At 39.5% G+C, this 25,848-nt stretch overlaps 1 protein-coding gene across 1 annotated transcript; it reads left to right on the top strand.

Annotated features, from left to right (window-relative positions):
• Nucleotides 1-1,411: 1,411 nt before the first annotated feature.
• On the top strand, nt 1,412-24,979 carry podxl2 (podocalyxin-like 2). The gene is made up of 13 exons (XM_085274718.1): nt 1,412-1,723; nt 8,413-8,753; nt 9,321-9,663; nt 10,629-10,738; nt 10,891-11,083; nt 12,904-13,053; nt 13,208-13,464; nt 13,571-13,645; nt 17,624-17,780; nt 19,014-19,075; nt 19,915-20,094; nt 20,953-21,135; nt 21,307-24,979. Exons 1-13 carry the CDS (start codon nt 1,693-1,695, stop codon nt 21,364-21,366), a joined length of 2,142 nt encoding a protein of 713 aa, XP_085130844.1. The 5' UTR covers nt 1,412-1,692; the 3' UTR covers nt 21,367-24,979.
• Nucleotides 24,980-25,848: the final 869 nt, after the last annotated feature.

The following is a 25,848-nucleotide window of genomic DNA, read 5'->3' as shown; positions in this document are numbered from 1 at the left end:
ACCCCATGTATACTACACGATGCACGACACACGATTAAGGCAAAACACGGGCCGATCCCCAAAACGGTTGCGCGACTGAAAAATCGGCTCAAAATGGGCCAAAAATCGCACAGTGTATGGCCAGCTTTTGGAGGCTAGCTCCAAACAAATATCTGCAGCTTGGCAGTGTATACAGCACAATAAGCCCCGACCTAATTCTTTTGCAAACGTTACATCTTTCCACAGGTCTCCACTTCATCAGACATCACCTAGACACAGAGCTGGATGAGGCCAGCACAAACAGCGGCCTATTCGACGAAGATGATGGATCCATGGGGTCAGGAAAACCAGAAGCAGGGGAGCTGAAGAGGTACCTTTCATGTCCATTCACTGGAGGTGTTGATCTATTGCATGGCGTTCCTCACACTGTCAATCAAAGTCAGTACAGCTCTTCCTGCATCTGGAGCTTGTGAAGGACTTCTCAGTCATGCAGGACTCCTGTTCACTGCTAAACAGTTACAGCTTCACAGAAAGAACCTTGAGAGCAAACTGCTGCTGAAGCTTAACCATCACCTCACTGAGTGAAGAAATGGCACATTTTTGCTAAATATGCAGAAATAGATGCACACCCATACAACTTAGGGTAAACTGAGCTGCCTTGTTTTACTGTACATATGTTGAAGATGCCTCGTTCTAATGTTTTCTCTGACGCTGCTGTGCCATTTGGAGCAAAAATGAATATAAAGTTTACAGCATATCTTGTCACTGGAAATTGTTTGCACTGTTTATATATTTATATTATTTACTGTAGGTTTTGGTGAAAAAAGCTTTATGTTGTGAAAAACTGAAATCTGGAAATTAGAATTGTTGTGCCTTATTTTGTTGATGTTTTTACATATATTCCTTTTGAAAATACTAAAATTTGTATATTTATTTATTTTTGTTTGTCTGATAACATTTATTTAAAAAATAAATCGGACATTTCAAACAGTTACTCGCTACTTGAGTAGTCTTTTCGCCAAGTACTTTTTTATTCTTACTTGAGTAACTTTTTTGACGACTACTTTTCGCTTTTACTTGAGTAATAATATTTTCAAGTAATGCTACTCTTACTTGAGTACAATTTTTGGATACTCGACCCACCTCTGTACAGAACAAATATTTATATGTTGAAATATTTATGGACCTAACTGTATATACAAACATGATTCATAAAGACACAGGCACAGAAACGGGTAACTGTACAAGAAAGCCTTTGTTGCATAAAACGCTGCTATTTTCACAACTTCGTTTTCTTTTAGTGCTTTAAAAACTGAACTTGACGCGCAATAAGCTGCAATAACTTTCTGAGCAGCACCTGAATGCAGCACTGAACCAGAACCCACTCCGTCTGCTGTAGCGGCATCTAGCGGTCAGAAGTTCGAACAGCAGTTAAACAGCCAGACGGATAATCTCAGCGTCGTTGGTGCAGCGGATCAGATGTTAGACTGACCGCAGCGCGATCATACAGACACACACAGAATCTGCCTGTCTGTCGTTCTGTCTGCACGGATCCGCAGACGGTCAGCTGGTGAGCCGCACACAGACAGGACACGAGGCGGCCATGAACGCGGCGTGTTTCTGACAGCCTCCATCCGCATCCAGAGCGCAGCCGCTGCTTGTATCAGAGCGATCTGTGCTTTCAAAGCGGAGGAGGGGAGCACTGCAGCAGACATGCCGGGCCTGCTCCACATCACCCTGACCGGTGAGTCTCATTCTTTAATAATGTCTGATCTTTTTATTTCATGCAGCTATAATCACGGACCGCGACAGCATTTTGAGAACGATGGATATCCTACAACAAACACCCTCAATGAAAATATGAGGCTGACAGAATTCTTGGGAGACTTTGAAAACATCACAGACGAAGACGAAACTCACTACTGAGCGCCAAATGTGCGTTTTTTATTTAGTGCTGCAGGAAATAATAATAATAATAATAATAATAATAAATGAAATAAGGGTGTAACCAGCAGCCTGGGCGAGATCTCCTTTAATGTATCGCTCAGGTTAAATCCTGCGAAGTGGATGCAGGCTGGCAGTGTGTAGGAGGCGCGCAGTGCACTTAAATCAGTGGACACACACTGCAGTGTTTGACACACACACACACACACACACACACACACACACACACACACACACACACACACACACACAGAGAAGGCAGAACCAGCAGCACCAGACCAAAATCTCCTAGATATGTTTGATTCAGTTATTAACATGATCATATTTGTCATTTGACAAAAAATTGACTTTGATCAAATTCAATTTAGAAACAGAATAAATGTGAATTTAGAGTCACGATAAAAACCCGAATTGTTATTTTGTGGTGGCAGCTGCAGGAGAAAACCTGCCCATGTTTGAATTTCCAATATTTTTGCTTTTGTTGGATTCATTTTTGTCAGAAGACACATTGCAGCTTTTTTTTTGTGAAATGTGGAGGTTCATCTTTGTGTCCGTGCTTAAAAAACTACAGGTATTATATGGCAGTTTGTTAAATAAGAAAGAATTCTTTATGGGGTTGGAAAGATTTGTGGGGTGGGCACAGGTCTTATAAGCTGATCTAAAGCTTAAAGCACGGAGGTTGATGGCTTAAGGCCAGTTCCCCGGGACATTATGTAGACTGTAGAGTAAAAATGTCCACTATTAGATTTTATCTGCCATGTCAACTTAAACTGATGGCATCCAGCAGTTTTAAAAAAGCGTAACAACAAAAGTAAATATGAAAAAATTTGCCTATATCTGTTCAAACATCCATAAATATGGATTAATGGAGTGAAATACTAAACCTCTATTCAAATTTTGAATCAAATTACACTAATTAGTTAAAGATAGTATGCATCTTAAGAAAACTGACTTATAGTAAGTTAATGTTTTCATAGTGACATATTCCCAGAGCTATAGTACTGCTTGGCCTGTTTGTATTGTTGGCAAAATACTTAATCACACAAACAAAAGTTAGATATTAGTAGATATGATTTATGGTCAGTCCTAGGTAGTTGCTAGGCATGTACAATTACATTTTTGTAGATTTAAATGAGATCTCATTAAAAACTGTTAAAATGAAAACGACAAGATGCTTTCATAGGGTGTTATAGGTGCTTAAATGCTATTAAACCAGTCATGTTAGATCCATGGTGAGAAGAAGGGAACATAGATAAAGATTTTGTGTATCATAGAATGATAACTCTAAGAATTAGCTTCCGAGATGGCAATATAGATAAAGCTAAAAACAAAAACAACAACCCAGAAACCTAAAGGCCTAGTACCATAGTGTAAAACAATTAGTTCCTAAAATTTTGGCATGGAGCACAGCATTTTTCTTTTATTATTAGAAAAATGAATTTTAGTTATATATCTTACTAGCATGCTAAGCTTTGATGAATTGTGTTATTACAATTAATGTGGTACATTAGCATCTCAGTTGGCTATATTCTCCAAAATGTAAAAAACTGTTCAAATTTACTCACATAAACAATCATGTAATTGAAAATGAATTTCAGTTTATTGCTAACGTTGATATTATAAAAACTAAATAGGCATGAACATAACGTTAGTTTGACCTGGTGTTCACTGCATCAAGATCCGGCCTGTATAAAATAAATTAGGCCACAGCTGTAAATTCTTCTTTAGTACAGTTTTTGCCAGCTCACAGCCATCCCATCACTCTGCAGCTACAGCATTTTAACTCACACGATAACAAAGTCCTGCCCAGTTGTTGTCTTCAAATCACAGTGGGCATAGTTACAGGACATATATTTATTCACAGGATGAGTCATCAGAAACTTTTATTTTTGTTCTCACAGCTATCTTATCCTCACAATGCAGCTGTTAAGACAAATGCAGTTCTCAACATTTCTTATTACACTAGAGTGATTTAAACAAATAATTGCACATCCTATCTATTTGTTATATTGTACCATGCAAGCTACATGCGATCATGATATACATACTACACACAGCAATACCTGGATGGTTTCTTAGCTTTAGGTTTGCTACATTAATCAAGAATGATGGTTGGTAATTTCTCACATCAATATTACATGCATGAGATCACATGTAATATAATCTATATATTTTTTTCTTATTATTCTTTAATTAGACATATAACACTGCTCTATTTCTTTAATTGTGGTCTAAATATTTAAGTTGATCGTGTTGCATGTAATTTGGGATGAACTGATTGGAGTACTGCTCCACATTTTAAGGAGCCAACTGAAGTGGTGCAGGGATCTGACCAGGATGCTGCCTGGTCAGATGGATGTTTTTCCGGCATGTCCTGCTGGTAGGAGCCTCTGAAGACCCAGGGTACATTAGAAAGATTACATCTCTCAGCCTCCAGATGAGATGAGGAAGTGTCTGGAGACAGTGACGTCTAAACATCTCTCCTTAGTCTGCTACCCTTGTGACTTGGATTCAGATAAATAGATGGAGCAGTGACTGAACTCTTTGTATATACCTTTGGGTAGATGGATTACTAATGCAGTACCAGTGTGAAGCGAAAAACTTGCAAACAAAAGCTGAGGCCTAAGACCAAATACTGATCAAATATTGATCTCTTAGCTCATTATAATTCATGAGCAAGTAGCCCTTGATGTCAGAGCATTCTTTTAGAAAGAAAAGAGTTGGTGCTTTAGAGCTTGCTCTTAGCTTCTCGACATGCAAACAGCTACTTTGAAAACAGGCCAGATCAAATGTTTGTGTTTCAGGGTTGGAAATGTGAAGGTGGTGCTGAAGGTCCTTAATTCTACTTGGTGGTTTAGCATTTGATTGTAAAAACACATCAGATTGCATAGAAATCTATTCGGTCTTTAAGTGATGACGTGACGAATCCTGCTTCCGGGCCTAAAGTAGTCTGCGTTTAATATGGCTTTTGTGTTGTTAACATGTTTAATGTTTTGTATTTTCTTCTATTTAATCTCAAAAAGCTCCTAAAAACAGTCAGTGATCACTGTTGACCTCACTCGGCTTTTATTACCCCTAATAATTTTAAAGTTTAGTTTTTAAAACCTTAAGATGTAAATACAGCCCAGCCCATGCAGCAGTGTATTAATGACTAACCTCGTATTATGGATGGATTATCTCAGTTGTTCTCCTGGCTGAAGTTTGGTCCGTTTACAGCATCCTGCCATGCTATTACATTTGTTCCTGACCAACGAGAATCCTCCCGTTAACTTTTATCGAGTGGAAAAAAGTTAGCGTGTTTATATTATGCTCACGTAGCTGTGTCGCTAGCGGTCACGTAGCACATCGTTATATACCAGCTAGCCAAACTTCAGTAACCATACAAACGTCACTGCTGTTTAGTTTTCTGTCTTCATTTATGTTGGAAGTGATAGCAGAGCTGTACGTTTGAATTTGTTTCCAAAATCCCTCAGTCAGGACATGCTATATTGTATTTAGATAGAAGCTAGCGAGCTAACTCCCTGCTAACTTCTAACTCCGTTAAATGTCATAAATTCCATTTTCATGGATGCCTGGATGTTAATCTCAGTTGCTACACCTGGTAGAGCAGAACACTGATCATTTTATTACAGATGAAAGACTTTAGACAGTTTTTCAACTCTCAGTGATGCCTTGATTTATGGACTTGCAGCGGAGTTTGAGCCCAGACACGGCTAGTGATGTCAGACTTAAAGACTGGATTGGAACACTGCTCTTGATCAAGTGTGTTCATTTATAAATAATGGTTCCTTACATCAAAAGCGGCCTTTGATAGCTTTGAGTGGTATAAATATGTAAAATTGTGCTTTTTTTGAAAACCAAAGATACCTTTAAACTTCAAATGCCAATTAATGTCCATTTTGTGAAGTCCCAATTAGACTATTAAAGGACAATAAAGCGTGGCGTGTGATCCCTCAGTCCTCTCAGTCACAACGTGTAGTTACAAAAAACCAAAGCATTCAGCTTGTGCCTAGTAGATGAATTCAAGGTGATTACGTCCATGTTTTTATATGATATGTATGTAGCCACCTGGGGATATACCATGGTACCCATACTTATACACAGTTTATGATTTCAGCATTAAGTCTTTGTTGTTGTTAGAGGAGAGTTTAGTAGAAAGAACGTACTCTGATACTGACAGTGTTTGAGGCTTCAGTCATTCTGGCCTGAGGTTTTCACTTCTGCTGCATTAGCTCACTTGTACGATGTATATTCCTCTTGGGTATGTGGCATAATAATGCAGCATCTGTTCAGTAAGACTGAAAAGAACGCTGCATCAGTACCAACATAGCAAAATTTAAACTCACGAAGCACTGTTTTATATCTTTATGGCCAAATATTAATTGATCAGCGATGAATCAGGGAGTATCAGTTTTATATATGTTGTTTTTCTGCTGATTGTCTTAGGTTTTCCTGGAGAGCGTTAATTTTAACTAAATAAACTGCAACTCACATTATCTCAGGATAAAATAAGGACTGTTTCCTGTATGGATGCTTATGGATTCACCACAGTGTTGACTTGGGAATTTGGAAAGTACAAAGGAAAAATCCCAAAAGGTTGAATTTGTTCATCTGGACATAACGTTTTCAGTAGGAGAACGCTACGTTTTGTCACTCACCCAAGTGACTTCTTCAGTCACTTGGATTGCTTTAATAATAAGGAATTAAAGCGACAGAAACAGGGCTGTTCTCCTCTAGGTGATGAATCCCTCATCTCTCCCTCCTCCCATCTGTGGGGGACTGTGGGGTTGTGGTGTTGGGCTAGAGAGCTTAGCATGCTGCAGACATGTTTGAGATATGTTGTCTATGATATTGTAATCTGCTCACTTAGCCTTTGAGGTCAGACAGCCATCTGTGGTCTCAGACGGCTACATATGGGTGGTTACAGTGAGTGCTCCCCCTCCATTAGGGATTAGTGATGGATGCATAAGTGATGGATGCAGGAATTGGTCAATTTATATTAAAAAAAGACAGCTGGAGAAGTTAGCAATTAAACAACAAACGGATGAGCAGGTGATACTAGCAACCCTAAATGATGAAAAGGCACAATAGGGGTGTGTAACACATTTGGGAGACTGCTGTGCCTTCATTCTAAAATTAATTTATGAGCTCCTTATTAGCAGTTGCAGCTATAAGCTTGAGTTTATCTATAATTACTTACTAATAGCCAGCTACAGATGACTAACTGTGAATTAAAAACAAGAAACCAAGACAGTATTGTAATAAAAAGACACACAAACTAAACAGGTAAAATGTGTTCTTATTAACTGGTTCAGTAATGTGAAATAGTTACAACAATGGCTCTTGTTGCTCGACATCAATGTTCATCCGATTGGTCTCATGTACTGATCTGTGTTCATGTACACATTCTCTTTCCATTTCAGTTGTTTTTTAAAATTGTTTTCCATCACTGAAAGCTACCTTGCACAGTTTAGGCATCAGAACTACTCGGTTACGGTTAGAAAACACAACTGTTGATGCTTTTTGTTCTCCTCTGAAGATTTTCTATAGTCATGCTGACTGTAAACAGGACAATCTGTCAAATTGCCTTTTTTCTGACTGCTTTACCAAAGCCATTCATGACAGCTTATATACCATTTATAAACAGTACAGTATTCTATTATGCAGGTAGTGATAAACTGTAATTAAGCCCTGCATTAATTAGTGAACACTCAAATGAATAGTGAATCAATTAGCAAATGAAGGAATTAGTGCAGTAAGATGTCATGGGAGTCCGATAAGATACTGAGAGAAATTTAAATACAAAATGAAAGAGCTGTCACTGATGTTCCAAGCTCAGCAGTGAATATAACACTTCTTTGATTTGAGAGTTCTGTATTTAACAGTAAATTAAATCTCTTTAATGTGCAATAGAGTCTATAGAGTGCTCCTATCTCTGCTCTGCCCCTGGACTGCTGTTCTTCAAAGTGTGCTGAGTAACAAAACAAGGAGTGCTGCAATTCTGCATCGGGAATTAGTTAAACGGATTTCATCTGTCAGTTCATTTAATTCTAATTGTTTTTTTATAGTTTTTACTTTATTTTTTCATTGTGAGCCACTGTAAGTTTTTTTAAATTCAGCGTATAAGAGCAGATGATGTCCAGATGTTCAGAGCAGAGGATCGACAGCTGACAAGCTGTAATTGCAGCAAAACCTTCATAACAAGTTTTATTCCATCTGAGCCAGAAATGTGAACTTCAAACATGTGAAAATCACACTTTGTGTGTGTGTGTCTATCAGGAAAGCTTTAATTCACATATTTCCATTTTCCACCCTTTGTAGAGATTATGTTTGATTTGTTTCCTTAAATTCTGTTTTCTTTACACATTTTCTCAGTATACTATTAATCAGTGGCAGTTAGTTTCAGGCTATGCTACCGCTCCAGTGTGATTAACTGCAGTGGTACATTCTAGTATCAGCTCTAGTGTTTTTTTGCTTTCTTCCCTGTAGCTCTTCTGGCCAGCTGTGATGCCTTCAGGCTGGGTTCTTCCCACCGTGTAATTCCCCTCAATGCTCCGGCAGCTCATCTCTTCAGGGATGAAAGTCCAGCCAAGTCAAGTTTCATCCTGGAATTAGTGAGAACCAAACGTCATTTGGTCCAGGAGTTAGTGCGAGCCCAGCCTCATTTGGTTCATGACATGGGTTGGCCAGAGATACATGAAACGTCACGCTCACAGACCAAGATGGAGTCAGCTAACTCATCTCAGTTGAGCGCACCACCATCTGCGAGTCAGGTGGCAAGAGCTCATGCAGCTGTGGATGACAACCTGGATGTGGAAGATGAGATGGAGGTGAGGGCACGTTGCTTTTGTGTTTTGTAACAGATTAACTGAAATCCTTTAGATGAATTACGGAGAGCCGAACTGGAAAATAGCCACGCAATTTAGTTTGGCCGTTTTGTCTTTGCTTATGTGAAAAAAATCTCATCTTTTCATTACTTGCAGTATGTTTTTTAAGTCTTGCACAAATAGTTACAACATGAAAAACATGGAGGCACCGCTGCTGCCCTTTAAATTACACTCTGTAGGAGCAGAAATCGTGTAAATAACAACATGAAATAATGATGAGTCATTCCTTTGATCATTCTGAGCCCAGCTTTTTTATTTATTTATTTTTTTGTTTAATGCCAGTTTATCATCATTATTAAACCGGATTTTTTTGGAATCAAGGAAGAGAGGCTGAAAGGATAAATAGTTTTGAAAAGCTCTGAAACAATGTTGTATCCTTGCTTTCATTTAAGAAATATTTCTGCCTAGTTTGTCTAATTTCATCTGCTCATGTGGTTATTCTGCAGCTGATCATTTATTAGTTTCTCTCAGCGTGTCTGTATATCTGACCAAATATTTGTCTGCTTTCAGCGTATGGTTCATCTGGCAGTTCCACAAGATGCAGAAAGCTACACTGTAAATCCAGACTTCGCTGACCCAGAGGCGGAGCTTCTCAGCGGGCCAGGAGCTGGCGATTCTTCCCAGGAAGCTTCTGGGTTCTATGGAACAGATATGGAGGACAGAGACAGAGGAGAAGAGGGCCCAGAGGACCGAGAGAGAAGAGGAGGAGAAGACGAGTGGGCGAAAGAGGCAGGGGAGGAAAACGAGAGCAAGGGGAAAAAGGAAGACGAGAAGGGAAGAGCGAGAGACGATCAACATGTTTTGGATGCCTTTGAGGTCAACCACACAACACCAGATCTCGATGCTCTGATTGGTTAGTAAAAATCGTTTCCCTTATTAAAAACACATCCTCATGCAGCTTCTTTGTGTTTGGGATTTAGTTCTCTACCAAAGCCCGCTGTCATTCAGCAGGAAGTTGCATCTTCAGAGACTTTATTGTTATTCCACAGATGTCTGGGACCAAATGTTTGCCTGGGAAAAAACAATTTTAAATCAACATTTTTACAGACTGTGCTGCTCCACTTTGGTGGGCAAACATTATGTCTGCATCTCAAGCTGTTGTGGGAAGCGAGTTATGATACTGGTTCTTAAATATTGATTTTTGCCAAGGGTAAAAATTCAGTCTGGGTATATAGAAATGTGGGAAAGCACCTGAAGATACAACCAACTGCTGGAGAAGAAGAGATAAAGGCATAGCCTGTATGTAAAAGATGGGCATATTTTCTGGGTCTGAAAGAGATTTTTTTTTCAGGTTTACTTCAGGTATTTCACAAAGGATTTGAGGACTAATAATTTCTTCCTCATATTCAAAGTCAAATTTGCACAGTTCTTATTTATATATATATATATATATACATATATTTGTGTTGTACCTCGTCAATCTCTATCTGTGAGAGGTAATCGGAGCACTAGGTGCGGTGACTCCCAAGCTAGGTGAGTGGCTCCAGCAGATCCCGGGAACAACATCGGAGATCTCTGTCCAGAAGAGCGCAGTCCTGGGAACAGCTAAGATACTGCGCAGGACCCTCAAGCTCTCAGGCCTCTGGTAGAGGACCCGAGCTTGAAGGATAAACCGCCCGCAGGGGCGTGCTGGGTGTTTTTTATATATATATATATATATAAACATTTAACAACCGGCGTAATTAATTTTGTTCCTTTAACTGGTTCCGTATCTCCTGTGACTTTGTGTCTTTGATAAGCTGCCAAATCCTCAGCACTACAGACAGTGGACTCAAAGAAACAACATATGTTTGTGACATGTCTCAATGTGTCACACAGGCTACAGTCCATCTTTCAACCCCTCCTCCTCCGAGCAGTCCAGCATCTCCATCCCAGCAGAGGGACCTGATTCTGGGCCAGAGGAGCATCGCGCATCCCCCGTTCTAAAGGTGAGGATAGAGAAATTAACCTATTTATCTGTGTGAATGTAACTCAGACTGGTTATTAAGCTGGGTGGTTACCATAAACTTAATCATTTAACTGAACTTACAGATTCAGGAAAAGCAACAAAACAAGGACTAATGTGATATTTGCTATACAGGTGGGTCCTTTAGATAAAGAGCTGTGGGAAGCAGAGCGGGAAGAAGATTTCCTTTCTAGCGGATATGGAGGCCTTCGCTCCTCCATCACTAACACTACTAGCACATCAAGTGCTGCTGGAGATGCTGTAGGAACAGCCTCCCCAGAGACCGACACTGGCACAGACTTTGGGCTGCTGGGAAGTTATACAAAAGGTACACTAAAGCAGTTTCCTTGTTTTATGTTGTTCCCTGTTCCCCTGTGAGATATCAACGTTTGTTTCTGTAATGTTCTTTTATTTATGTACCCTTGTGCTTTGTATTTCCTGTTTACGTGGGATAAAATGTTTGTGCTACATCGGACATTTCAGGAAATCCAGCTATCGCCTGAAATTTTTTGATAGTGACGCTGTTTTTTATTCTTTTCTCTCTGTATGTTTATTGAGGCGTAACATTAATTAATAACAGATACAGATTTTCTGTATCTGTTATTAGAATAGTTTCTCTTGGGTATTATCAGTATGTTTTGGGGTAAATGTGATGTGGTCAGCAGTGTTTTTTACCTTGGAACCGTCCCATGGATGCCATTTTTGCCCAGTCTCCTTCTTATTTTTGAATCATGAACTTTGAGGCAGGTGAGGCCTGCGGTTCTTTAGATGTTGCTTTGGGTTCTTTTGAGGATAAGTTGTTGATGCACTATTGGAGTTATATTTGTAGGCCAGTCAATCCTGGGAAGCTTTCTCTGTTTTTCCAGTGGTTCAGTGGAGTCCCCAAGAATTACAAATACGTTTTAAACCCTTTCCTGAGATATACAGTCCTGATCAAAATTTTAAGACCACTTGGAAAATGGCAAAAAATCATACTTTGCATTGTTGGGTCTTAACAAGGTTTCAGGTAGAGCTTCAACATGCAACAAGAAGAAATGGGAGTGAGCCAAAACATTTTTGAGCATGAAATTTATTGAAAACACGCTTAAACTGAAATGGGCTGTTTTACAGCTGATTTAGGACCACACCTCCAAAAAAAACCCCCAAACCCCCCAAAACAAAAATCAAAGTTTAAGCCTTGTTTTCAATAAATTGCATGCTCAAAAAATGCTTTGTCTCACTCCCATTTCTTCTTGTTGCATGTTGAAGGTCAACTTAGAACCTTTTAAAAATCTGACCATGCAAAACATGATTTCTTGCCAATTTAATTCATTTTTCCTTTTTAAAGTTGGCATTTAAATGTGTGAATGACCTTGTGCAGCATTCAGTCAGTCATTCAGCAGAAAAGGTGTAAGCACAAGATAAGCTGTTAGCGGAGAAGATTGTAAACTACCAATAGTTAGAAAACTGCCACAAGAAATAAAAACAAAAAAGATTTAACGCAAAGGGATGATATTATTATTGTTATTAGTGATGTTTTCTGTCTGATCTTATATTTGTATTGAAACATTGTGTCTTAAAAGCCTAACCAGGGACAAAGTTGGCAAGTTAACTTTGGTTAGAAGGGGTATAGACACTGCATCTGTTACATTGTGTTTAAATGCATCAATGTTTGATAAACGGTCAAATCCTCTGTTTTATAAAAATATAAAATGCATACAAACTATAATCTTCTCAGGTCAGATGTTTGTGTGGACTACATAAGAAGTATTCTGATCAACAGATGTTATTGCTTTAAGATGGAGCCAGGACAGATGTTTAGCCTTATGTTGAAGTGAGGTAACCATCTGCTGACTGGCATTAAAATTATATCAATTCTCTTAAGGCTAAGAAGATACACGTATTTCACAAAATCAAACCATTCCTTGTATCCAGCACTCAGCAGGTTTGCTCTGGTGTCATTTAATTTAGGATGTCTGTCATTTTTATTTGTTGTTAACTGTAATGACTAAAAGATGCAGCTTGTTCTAGAAGATCTGGTGAATTTGCCAGCAACATGAACCCAAATTGCACATTTAGAGGATTGAAAAGGTGTTAAAATGCTTGAGTGTAAACCACAGAGAAGCTTCTGTGTTTTTTATCTCTGCTGCCTTGGTTTTGTTTCTGCAGGTGAGACAGAGGATGAAGAGGCTGAGAGGGAGGAAGAGGAAGAGGAGGAGATAGGCCTCGTACACATAGGTGTATTTACCCACAATCCCACTGTACCAGAGGTTGGCTTGGCTCCCAGCAGAGAGCCTCTGCAGCCTAGTGTGGAGAAAGGTGAGTGTCCAGTAATAATCAGTATAAAGCTTCTCTAAGCCCCTCCCCTTAGAAGGATTTGTTCAGTGATAGCACAGCAGGTCTGTCAGTTCTTCAGTGTTATGATCATAGCAAGCCTGACTAAAGCAGGCAAATTGCCTCCTCTGTACCCAAGAATTTAGACCAAAAGACAGAAGTGACGAGGGGAAGGAGGAAAGATGGAAAAAGATGGAGCGTGAAGAAACAAGAATCAGACACATCATCCCACTCACTACTGATCCTTCCCCCACTATTGGGTTCACCGACCCATCCTGGAATTGGCTGGAAAAGACCACTCCTCTGGAGTCTCACAGGTCAGAGGTCAGGGGTGGTGGGGTCGCAGAGGTCCTACTACCAGACAGCGATCTCAAAGGAGTAGAGGTGACACACCAGGTAAACTTGCAGACAGTGGGAACAAACGACAAATATAAGTTATTTTTTCCGATCATAAAATTCTGGCATTTATAATGCTATTTTACTTTAAATCCAAATCTTTCAGGTAGTTTGTGTTGACTGGAGTGAGCTGACTGGACGAGGCTATGTCGTCCTCAACATGACACAAAACATCAACTGCGTGAGTACACCTCGACCTGACTTATGCATTAGTATACATAAGATGATGCCATGATCGCCTTTTGGAATCAGAAGTAACCAAATTTGGATGAAAGAGGATTGGGCTAATAAAACCCTAGAATTTAAATTGCAAAATGTGGAGCACAGACTCTTTGGACCATCTGGATCTCACAGAAGACTTTACTGTTTATTTCAAAATTCCATTTAAAATGCTTTACAAAACACCAACACCACAAAATGATTGACAGTAGGGGTGCAACATACACAAAATTCACGGTTCGGTTCGATACTTTGGTGTCACGGTTCGATATTTTATTGATACAAAAAATGTTCATGCCTTTTTAATTTGTCATTTATTAAAATTATAAATATATATTTTAACTCAAAAGTACAGTTTTTAAATTTAATGTTGCTGAAAAAAGAAAATAATAAAAAAAATAAATCTATCTGATCGAGAAATCACTCATCTTTGGAAAAGAGAGTTTATTACAGAGAAATGTCTCTTTCCAAAATAAAAGCTATACTATCCGCTTCTTCTGGGCTATATTCTCAGCAGCATATTAAACATAGCAGGTCCCCATAAGGAGAATCCTGTGCTAACGGCTGTCTAAATGACTCGGGTAAAGTTTGTAGCATGCGTGCTTGTTGTTTTTGTCTGCTTCCACTTTGCACTACAATGATGTGAGCGTAAATGCGCAGTCATATTCATTGTGTTCCCACTAGTGCTGTCAGCCTTAATCTGAAATGACGTTAACGCCACAACACGGCAAATCTCCGTTAACGAGCTACCGCGGATCACCGTGCGTGGGGCTGGACGGCGTCAACACGTTAACGAGCAAACTGCGCTAACGCAGTAGTTCCCACCCATGTAATTGAGCATTGCGTGGCACATCCGACATACTGTTTTACTTTTGTCCATGACGCGCTTACCTTCAGGGTCATACTTCACATGAAGACCAAAATAGTTCCAAAGGCCAGATCTGAATGAGGGTGGGGGAGGTTCAATTTGCCATGTTGCAATGAGCTTAGCTTCTGTCTTGCTAGCTTGTGCTGCGCTCAGTGGATCTGCGCTTGACAGTGCAGTCTAGGCGGAGTAGTCGAACGCAGATTCACTGAGCTCTCAACACAGACAGCATTGTCAGAAGGAAAGTTGATAAAATAAATTAAAAATTTTGTTTGATAGATATGCATACCGAACCGAAAGCACTGTATCGAACGGTTCAATATCGATACGTTGCACCCCTAATTGACAGATGCAGTTTTGTGACTCAGTTCTCTTTTTGGAGCCAGCCTCATGTGGCCATTAGAGGAACTGCACCTGAAGCGGTTCCTCTAATGCCCCTTTGTTCAGTCAGGGGTCATTTTTAGGGGTTAACTGCCACGTCAGTGATGTTTATCAATCTGTTACAGTTTCTGAAAAACTACAGACACAGAAACATCCCTATAGTGTTTGGAACTGATCTGCAGTTATGCAATTGTATGAAGGTGAAATTAAAGTTTAGCTGGCTAAATTCACTTCGTTACATGGCGACTTTGTACATCTGTAGTGGTTAGAGATGGATCTGAATCCTGTGCACACGATAAGTATAAACTTTATTTCATGACATTTTTTAAACATTCAGGAATACGTTTAACCCCATCTGCACTGCTGAGTGCATGGACTGCTACTTAGAAAATGTCTATTGTCTATTTGTCTATTAGTCTAACGTCTGGTTAGTAATGATAACACTATGTCTAATAGTAATATTTAATATCAGAATATTTACTTGTAATTCTTTCAGTTCTTACTATTATAAGTACATATAATACCAATTTTTTCAGCAGTCTGATTCCGTTTCAGCAAATTAGTTTAAGAAAATTCAGTGCAGTTGATCTTGGAGATAGCTGTGACCAGCTGTGGTTTGGGCACACAGTTTTGCTTTTACATGACAATAAACCACTAAAATCTGTTTGCAAGCAGACCGAGACACTCATTCTCAGGTGGTCTGTTTGGTCTGAACCAGTCCAAACAGGTCAGATACAGTGGGGCAAAAAAGTATTTAGTCAGCCACCGATTGTGCAAGTTCCCCCACCTAAAATGATGACAGAGGTCAGTAATTTGCACCAGAGGTACACTTCAACTGTGAGAGACAGAATGTGAAGAAAAAAAAAAATCCATGAATCCACATGGTAGGATTTGTAAAGAATTTATTCGTAAATCAGGGTGGAAAATAAGTATTTGGTCAATAACAAAAATATAACTCAATACTTTGTAACATAACCTTTGTTGGCAATAACAGAGGTCAAACGTTTACTATAGGTCTTTACCAGGTTTGCACACACAGTAGCTGGTATTTTGGCCCATTCCTCCATGCAGATCTTCTCGAGAGCAGTGATGTTTTGGGGCTGTCGCCGAGCAACACGGACTTTCAACTCCCGCCACAGATTTTCTATGGGGTTGAGGTCTGGAGACTGGCTAGGCCACTCCAGGACTTTCAAATGCTTCTTACGGAGCCACTCCTTTGTTGCCCGGGCGGTGTGTTTTGGATCATTGTCATGTTGGAAGACCCAGCCTCGTTTCATCTTCAAAGTTCTCACTGATGGAAGGAGGTTTTGGCTCAAAATCTCACGATACATGGCCCCATTCATTCTGTCCTTAACACGGATCAGTCGTCCTGTCCCCTTGGCAGAAAAACAGCCCCATAGCATGATGTTTCCACCCCCATGCTTCACAGTAGGTATGGTGTTCTTGGGATGCAACTCAGTATGCTTCTTCCTCCAAACACCACGAGTTGAGTTTATACCAAAAAGTTCTACTTTGGTTTCATCTGACCACATGACATTCTCCCAATCCTCTGCTGTATCATCCATGTGCTCTCTGGCAAACTTCAGACGGGCCTGGACATGCACTGGCTTCAGCAGCGGAACACGTCTGGCACTGCGGGATTTGATTCCCTGCCGTTGTAGTGTGTTACTGATGGTGACCTTTGTTACTTTGGTCCCAGCTCTCTGCAGGTCATTCACCAGGTCCCCCCGTGTGGTTCTGGGATCTTTGCTCACCGTTCTCATGATCATTTTGACCCCACGGGATGAGATCTTGCGTGGAGCCCCAGATCGAGGGAGATTATCAGTGGTCTTGTATGTCTTCCATTTTCTGATGATTGCTCCCACAGTTGATTTTTTCACACCAAGCTGCTTGCCTATTGTAGATTCACTCTTCCCAGTCTGGTGCAGGTCTACAATACTTTTCCTGGTGTCCTTCGAAAGCTCTTTGGTCTTGGCCATGGCGGCGTTTGGAGTCTGACTGTTTGAGGCTGTGGACAGGTGTCTTTTATACAGATGATGAGTTCAAACAGGTGCCATTCATACAGGTAACGAGTGGGGGACAGAAAAGCTTCTTACAGAAGACGTTACAGGTCTGTGAGAGCCAGAGATTTTCCTTGTTTGAGGTGACCAAATACTTATTTTCCACCCTAATTTACGAATAAATTCTTTACAAATCCTACCATGTGAATTCATGGATTTTTTTTTCACATTCTGTCTCTCACAGTTGAAGTGTACCTCTGGTGCAAATTACTGACCTCTGTCATCATTTTAAGTGGGGGAACTTGCACAATCGGTGGCTGACTAAATACTTTTTTGCCCCACTGTATATGAACACAATTTTGAAGCCAATTATTCATCCTAGAACCAGCACACGCAGCTGTGATGTGTCCTTCTTTGAAGAAGGAGCCAGACTTTTCTCTCCCACTGCAGTAGCAAACATCAGGTGGAGGAGTGCTGTAGAGCTCTAAAACCCGGACTGCTGGGGGCTGCTTGTATTTGTGTGTGTCGGTGAACGAACATCTGTCCATGGCACCAACACAAACCCTCACCACCAATGCAGTAGTTGTTGGCACAGAAACAGGGATGGAGTCAAAGCTGAGCTACTGCAGTTTAACTTCTTTTATCCTGTTTCCTCACCTTTGTGTGTGTATGTGTGCGTGTCTGTGTGTTACAGGAGGATTTCCGTTTAGACCAGGGTGTGCGGTTGTTGACGACTATAGAGCGAGTGTTTGCTCGGAGAATGAGTAGCCCTGAGGGAACATGGGTAATCTACCTCAGCAAGCCTACACACCAGCAACACCAGCTGCTGATGAACGTGGCATCTGTGCATGGTACACCCACCTACACACCTACCCACACACACAAACACAAACAGACACACACACACACGTACACATGTACCTTAAAATGCAGAGAAAATAGTAAAACACAATAAGTACAAACAAAAATGTTTTTAACTGTTAAACTGGAACACATAGCACACAGCATCAGCATCCCTATTTATAGCCAATAGGGGGAAGAAAGACTTGTTTCCTAGTCAATACAACATTAAAATTACAAAAAAAAAATGACAAAAACTACAAAATCTGATGTAATTATAAAATAAAAGTACTCACTGTGCTGTAAAATGTCATGTGTGACAGATATTATGTTAGCTTTAACTGCTTTATACTGAATGAGGTGCATTAAAAGATTCTGGAGTCAAAAATCAAAAACGTCCCTGACTTCTATTTGGCCTGTTGTCCTTTAGGCTATGTGTTTGTGCACAGCTTCCAGCACTGCTGGATCAGGCCAAGTAAATCCTTTTTTTGATGATTCGACCATGGGTATCAACTTCATGCTAACGACAACATCAAAACCTCTGTCAAACTGACCTGAACTTCCGGTTGGGGATTATCTGTGATGAATAGAGTTGGATCTCTGGCTACAACTCACAACAAGGGTCATAATTACAAATCTGAACAGGAGCATACTTGTCATTTTTTATATGCTCAAGCAAAAAAGTAGTTAGTCTGAGATATTAAACCCAACAGAGGATCCCTGTTACTGATTTGAGTGCACAAGCATATTAATATTCATCCATGTAGCTTGTCCAGACTGCAGTGGCTGCTGGCAGCTGTGTGACAACAATGTGCAGACAGACATGAAACAATAAAAACATTCAGCACAAATAAAAATGTATCAACAGAAGTTATCCCAGTCTTCATACTTCAACTCTGAACCAATGGTGCACCCTGAAATATTCAGTTGTGATCAGGGGTCTCAAGCAGTTTCTTTGTTCTTTGGATAAAAATAGATGGTCTGCTGTCACATTAAGTTAATTTTCAGCCTCTTTCAGGGTGTGTTATCTGAAAGCCTTCACAAATATCAAACAGTTGCAAATGTCAGGCTTCAGTATCAGACAAAGAAACATGATATAAAGAGATCCTTTAAATGAGGCATTTGATTCAGTTCTGACCCAAAGAAGAGTTTAGGAGCTTCTCAGTAACACACATATTCAAGCACACACAAGCACTATGTTGGCTCAAAGGACTGTGTCTGACAAGATATGTTTTTTTATCCAGGAGTGATCCCGACCAAAGACATGCTGGGCATGCTGGCAGAGATCAAGACATGTCTGACTGAGGTACAACATCTAGAAACTTTTTAAATTTGTTGCAGCACTCTCCAGCAAATCAGATTCAAACATTTCTGCTAAGATACTGAAGAGAACACAGTGAACGTGTGTGAAATGAAATGGAAAAAAATGCACCTCTTTCTGTGACAAATCGTCGGTATGTCACACTTTTGGCCACCCAACACGTCTCTTTGTTACGCGTTCGGAAACGGCAGGAAACATGAGAACCGTTTGGAATGAATCTACACATGTACGTGGGTTACTGGTTCTATTGTATTCCATCCACAATCCTGCGTGGTTCATAGGGCCACCTCGGGACTTGATAAATCATCGGTATGTTATATGTCGGGATTGAGAATGGCCTGGTATTTCTTACAATATAAGCCCAAACATTCATGCTGACAGATTTCTTTTATTTAATACTATAGCATTTCTTTTTCAAGTGGAAAAACTGAGACATGCGCTTCTTTTTCCTATATTAAACCCCTAAAGCCTGAAATCTGAAATAATTCTGCTCCATATTATATTTGCTACATCTGGAATTTTGTTTAAATTGCTTAAAAATATATTGTGCCTTTTAGTTAAGTTTTTCAGGGGGAAAAAAATCACACTGATCTTGTAGAAGTCTCAAAAACTCACAGAAAATTGTATGTGTCAAATATGACACACTAGGCATTAAGGAGTTAAGATATCTTAGGGAGTAAATGTGCAGTTACACTGCTGTTTACTGACAAAAAAGGGGAACTTTCACTGGTCCACTTAAGAGCAAGGTGAGCTGTCACAGTGTGAAACGGGTTTGACATGAGTTTAAACTAATGGTTGATTGTTGTGCATGCGTACCTTTTCAGGTGGGCGTCCAGAACTACAGTGCTGCCAGCAACTGCCCGTCTCGGCCCAGTCACACACGCAGTGACTACGGCAAGCTGTTTGTGGTTCTGGTTATCATCGGCTCCATCTGCATGGTAATCATCACATCTGGATTCATATACATCTGCTGGCAGAGACGGCTCCCTGCAACGAAAACTGCGGTAAGCACAAACACAAACCATCGCCATGCGCTAACTGTGGCCCGTGCTGATGTGCAGCTGTGCTGTCAAGTGTTTAAGACCACAGATGTTTGTCAGTGTTTACAGTATATATATATTATACCCTCTATACTTAAGTAACTTAACCTAATGTAATATGGTGTCTTGGAAGTTTAATTAACAAAGTCTGCAGACACGGTCAGTGGTAATCAACACCTTCCTTTTTTCTCATGCACACGAGAGAGAGAAGCGCCTTCAGCAGGGCGCTGGTACACAGTCTCTAAAGACGAATAGCACAGCACTTCTTTAAACACAGTTCAGACCAAATTAAAATAAAATAAATACATTTTAAAGGACATTAATTGAAATGTGCTTTCAGAAAGCTGATTTCAGTAAATAATCCATCCATTGGTGATGGGTTTTTATGTAGCGTGCAGGTTGTCCAAATCCAAATATAATATTACTAATAATATGAAAACATTATCATAATTGTATAGGTTTTAACAGTAAAATAACGATGTACTAATTTAAATGTATTAATGTGGTTAGCTTTCATATATTGTGACCAGAATGAAGGAGTTAGATCAAACATATGATGTTGGAAACATGGATCATGGGTAGGGATGATATTCATCTTAGTTTAGGTTTTGTTAAATCCCTCTAGCCTGTGTTTAGGGCTGAGGTGTATCAACGTTTCTTTGAGGTGTTCTTACTTTGCCAGACTTTTCATTGGTTTCCTCTCATTCATTTTATTTTTTGCTGCTGAGTTCATGAGAGATGAAGGTATTCATGTCTCTGAGCTGCCGCACTGGATAAATGGATTACTCTTTATAAATCTTTTGCTCCTTCTTTTCCACACAGTTTCGTGCTGAGGAGCTTCACTTTGTGGTGAACGGTTGCCATGATAACCCAACACTGGATGTGACTAATGATGGCCAGCCTGAGATGCAGGAAAAGAAGCCAAGTACCAATGGGCTTGCAGGAGGAGGAGCAGGAGGAGGAGGAGGAGGAGACAGAGGTGGGGAGGAGAGCAGTCGATGGCAGGTGATTGGAAGACTAATTGAGGGATAAAAAAAAAGATGAAGAGATGGATGAGTAAATAATGAGTAAATGAGTTACTGCTAAAGCTTCCTTTTTGAGAAAACTAAACTAAACAAAAATACATTCTGCCTGGCAACGGCATGAAGACACTAATCTTTTTTTTTTTTTTTTTAGGTATTTGTCAATCAAGCAGCCACAGAGGAGGAGGAAGAAGAGCAGGACACACATCTCTGATTGATGAAGACGATTCTTTTATATACAGCTTATGAGAGGAAGCCCTGAGGAAGGAAGAAGATAATGAAAGAGGATGGGGAGATGGTGGCAGAAGAAAAATAATACAAATGTTTTTGATGGAGAGAACAAAGAAAGAAAGGAGAAATAAGGGAGAGAAAAGGAAGACGCTGATGGTAATAAAGTGTTGCCCAGTCAGCTGAGCTAAGACTGAGGCTAGGGGGAGTAGAGGAGGAGTCACTGACGTCATGTTTGAGATTAGACACTGAATTCACGTAGAGTCATGAGTCTCTCTGAGATCTCAGCTTTTAAAACAATCAACAGAGTGTGATTGACAAAGCTGAAATTTCATTAAAAGATTAAACTCCTGTTGGATAGGTTAATAATGCCATCACGCCATAGAAATGCCTGTGTTTAGTGTGCCTTACGCTGCTACCTTTTTGTACAGTGGCTGCATGGGACAGATTAAAAGCAAACTCTGCACAAGTCATAACTTACAGCATCATTTTACAACCCTAATGTTTGAATGTCAACGCTGTGGCACCGTTTTGTGTCACAAATCATTAGACAGAATGGCCCACTGTTTCCCTAACTGTGAAAGTAATCGAAATATTAAAGGTTTACTATGAATTGTGGTAAAACTGAATATATTTAGGTAAGTTACAGGTCAGTATTTTATATATAAGATGTAATGATTTTATAAATATGATATATTAGTTCAGGGTAAAGTAACCAACAGTGTATGAAGTTGACAAAATTACCACCAGTAGAAAAATGCCACTCCTCATATACTTTTTCCCCTTATTGTTTGTCATATCTGTAGAGACTGTCCATATTAAACACAGCCGAAGTTTGAAATAATGAGCTCATAGTCTGAAGCTCAGGCTTTGACGGGCTTGAAACGCAAGTTTTACAAAAGGATTTTTTCCACTCTCTTGCCTTGCTGATGTCAGCACTGCACCGATGTCCTGGCACAACCAGAGCCACGGCCCGACCTCCTGTAGGAGGCGGGGCTTTGAAGTCTGTTTGCAGAAACCAGCAAGTACCAACCAATCAGAAAAATGAAAGCAATTAAAACAGGTTCACACAGAATTTTTCATAATAATAATGTTTCATAATCTTCTAAGAGATATTGTGAATTAATTTAGGACTAGGGCTGTTCGATATAACGATATATATCGGATGACGATATAAAAATGTCTATCGTTTCATTTTACGCTATCGTTTGTTTCGTGGTGTCGCAAAATAAACTGTTTACAGCAATATTTTTTCATTGTTTTGATGGTCACTGTAGTGGCTATATTAATTTCCTAAAGTTCTCTATTTCTCTTATATTTAATATAACCACACTATGGACAGACAAGCGCCTGTTTTTATGCGTTGTGGTTAGCAACAAAGACAGTAACACCATCGCGTGTCCTCTTGTTTATGTTCCACATAAACCTTTCACAATAAAGCTCAAGATCCTGTTGAGACTTTTCAAAATAAACTGAACCAAGTGAAAGAGCAGATTTTTACGGATGAGAAGTAAAAAAGAGCCGCCAGGTGCTAAAAAATAAACCTTAGACTCAAATGTTAGAACAGGCTTTTATTACACAGCACGCCTAATAAATACTCACAAAGAAAGCCGTTACAACTTATGTCTAAAAATGTATTGTTTCATGCATCTGTTAAAACACTCGACTCCAGCTACATGACGCGCAGCTGGAAACACTTCCCGCAAGTCGAGCTGCCCGAGATTCACAGAATTTACAGAAAATGTTACATTTTTGTGATTTATATCGTTATCGGATGATAGAATTCTTATATCGGGATATGAGATTTTGGTCATATCGCACAGTCCTATTTAGGACTTAAAGTCACTATGGGTTACAGTTAGTGCTTGCTGTTAAACTCTATATTCGGACATCACTGACAGCAGAAAGAAAGTCCCAATACCAGTGCAGCCAATCAAATCATCAACAATTAGATGATAAGGTGTGACTACAGTGACAGCAGCGACTCCTCTAAGCTACTCCTCTGGATTACTGATGAGAAAGTAAAGCCTGTAGCAACTTTGAAAGTGAGGTTTTGGCACTTTATTGATTCCTCTTGGAAGTAGTGACTATCATCGTTGAAATGCTGCATCATGTTAAACGTCTTACATACAGTGATTCAAATATCTCTATTTTGCTTATAGGAATGGTTGTAACTGCTGAGGATGTTTACTCTGCACTCTCAAACATGTCATGTGATCGCTGTACTTGTGTGCTGCTAGCCTTATATGCTGTTTTTCTCCCCCAATAGTGCTCTAATGGCTGCTGTATGCTCCTGGCTAAGTCTTGAGGCTATGACACATGGGCAACATTTAGATGTCAAAAGCATGAAATATATAGATAGTTACAGTGTTAAAGTCGAGTCACCAGACCCAAGTCGAGCCCCAGGTGTTCAGTATTATGGTGTTAAACATTAAAGTCAGAGTTACGTTTAAGTTACAAATGGAACGACTACAGTATACACAGGGCACACAGGAGTAACAGTTTGAGTTCCAACTCAGTAAAAACACGTCTGCAGTGTTATCATCACTCCAAACTTGTCCCATTTACTTTATTCAGGGCTTATAAGATTGAGTTAGCATGGCCATTGTCTGACTTTAAAGGAGTCACCTCAATACACGTATGACTAACATTTAAGTTCAAATTCATTCATAAAGGATCAAAATTAGAATTAGCAGAGGTTACAAGTCCACGGCCCAATTAATAAAACACTGACTCGCTATCACTGTGATGACACAGATCAGGCGGAACTAAAACATGCTCACTGACTCATTGCTGTAGTTGCCCATCTTCATTTTCATCAAGATGCTGCCTGTTTTATCTCTTACTCTGACTTTTCTTGATGCATCAGTACTGTACATGGCTTCACTCAAACCCACACGGATTAATATGCACCATGTCAGCTAAGCAGTATTTATGGAGCGCTGAGGACACATGCAGAGATGGAGAACGATCATGAATACATTAAATGGTTGCCCGCAGTGTGGATTATGTGGTTGTCAAGCACAAGATAGCTAGGGTGGAGACTACCGAAAGTGTGCACTACACAGAAGAAATCCAAATGGAGCTTTATCATTCTGTTTAATATCAGGCAAAGCACAAAATACAGGCAGGCTCTTTGTTGTTATATAGATGAGCATGTAGCTTTCAGCCCTGCAGTAAGCATCAGTATAACAAAACATACAGCTGGCGTTGCTGAGAAACTTTAATTTAGACAAATTTTGTTACTTGAAGTGATCGTTTAACAAATTCTGCTTCTTCACATTTTTGATTTTATACGTTTTTGTTTTTAGGTTCTGATGGCAAGCGTGTGGATAGTTAACAGTGCCAGCACAAGTTCAGTTGTAGCAAAAAACAAATGAGCCCTTAGTTTGTATAAAGAGTTTGTTGATATGATTTTAAATCAATATGTAAACTTTTCTTTTTTTTTTACTTTTCATTCATGATTTTGAAATATTTTATTTTTAATTTAAAAAAGTTTTTTTCTATGTCTGTTTGTTTGCATTTACACAAACATATGGTTTCACATTTTTGGTTGTCATTGTAATAATTGTGACAAATAAAGTTTGAAGAAGATGGGATACTGTGGTTTGTCACCTCCCAATTGTAAGTAACTGTATGATATCACAGTTCATTGGATTTAATGCTTAGCTTAAACTAGATTCTTCCTCTTTTCAGCAGATGCATTAAATTACATGAATAAACCCCGACAAGCACCCTAACCACTAACAAAAAAACATGATTTATAAGCTATTGTTGATTTCAGTAAAGACCCTGAAAAAGTTCACTTAGAGTCTGGGTGGTTGACTCGCATGCCATAATCGCTACACATGTTCCTGTATACTATGCCAGCTACTTGGTGACGGCGTTCCATGTATGCCTTGCATGCTAGCATCTTGCACCCTGCTGTTATGTACTAGATTGTCTCAGTGACATTTTTACACTGCTTGTATTTGGGGTCTTGCCTGGTATGGCATTTAAACTTCTCTAACTGTCCTCTAGCCGCTACTTAAGATCAGAGTCTAAAAATGAATCATGAATACATACTTTGGTTAAAACAGTGTCTGCATCTGCATTTCTGATAATTTTCACTTAAATCAGAGTAAATATCATATTCTGGGGAGTTTATTTTCAGATGCGGATTTGGTAATCTAGTTATCCAGAAGCAGGGTGTGTGATCAAATCACAGACTACCATATTTGTTAGAAAATGTCAGCCAATGTGGCTTTGTGGCACAAGGAACAAGATATTTCAGGCCTGAGTGATTCTTAAATCGAATCTGTATAAGCTGTTCTGAGTTTTTTGTTTTTTCTCTTTATAGAACAATTTTCAAATAAATTAATGGGTATTATTTTCAAATAATATTCATCAAATTATCCAAGCAGCAAAGAATAACAGCACACAACACACAACAGATTTTATAAATACAGGAAAACTCTCCAGCAATCAA

The sequence above is a fragment of the Mchenga conophoros genome, linkage group LG5 (assembly GCF_057382185.1).
Source record: "Mchenga conophoros isolate Kocher_MC1m ecotype Shallow Benthic linkage group LG5, M_conophoros_male_GT1.1, whole genome shotgun sequence".
Classification (NCBI taxonomy): domain Eukaryota; kingdom Metazoa; phylum Chordata; class Actinopteri; order Cichliformes; family Cichlidae; genus Mchenga; species Mchenga conophoros.
This window is presented reverse-complemented; position numbering and strand designations above follow the sequence as displayed.

Bases quoted from the DNA above. Each gene is read 5' to 3' on its own strand.
- podxl2 (XM_085274718.1), top strand. From the start codon at position 1,693: ATGCCGGGCCTGCTCCACATCACCCTGACCG. The intron at 20,095-20,952 runs GTAAGCACAAAC...TTTTCCACACAG, and splicing joins TCCCTGCAACGAAAACTGCG to TTTCGTGCTGAGGAGCTTCA. The intron at 21,136-21,306 runs GTGATTGGAAGA...TTTTTTTTTTAG, and splicing joins AGGAGAGCAGTCGATGGCAG to GTATTTGTCAATCAAGCAGC.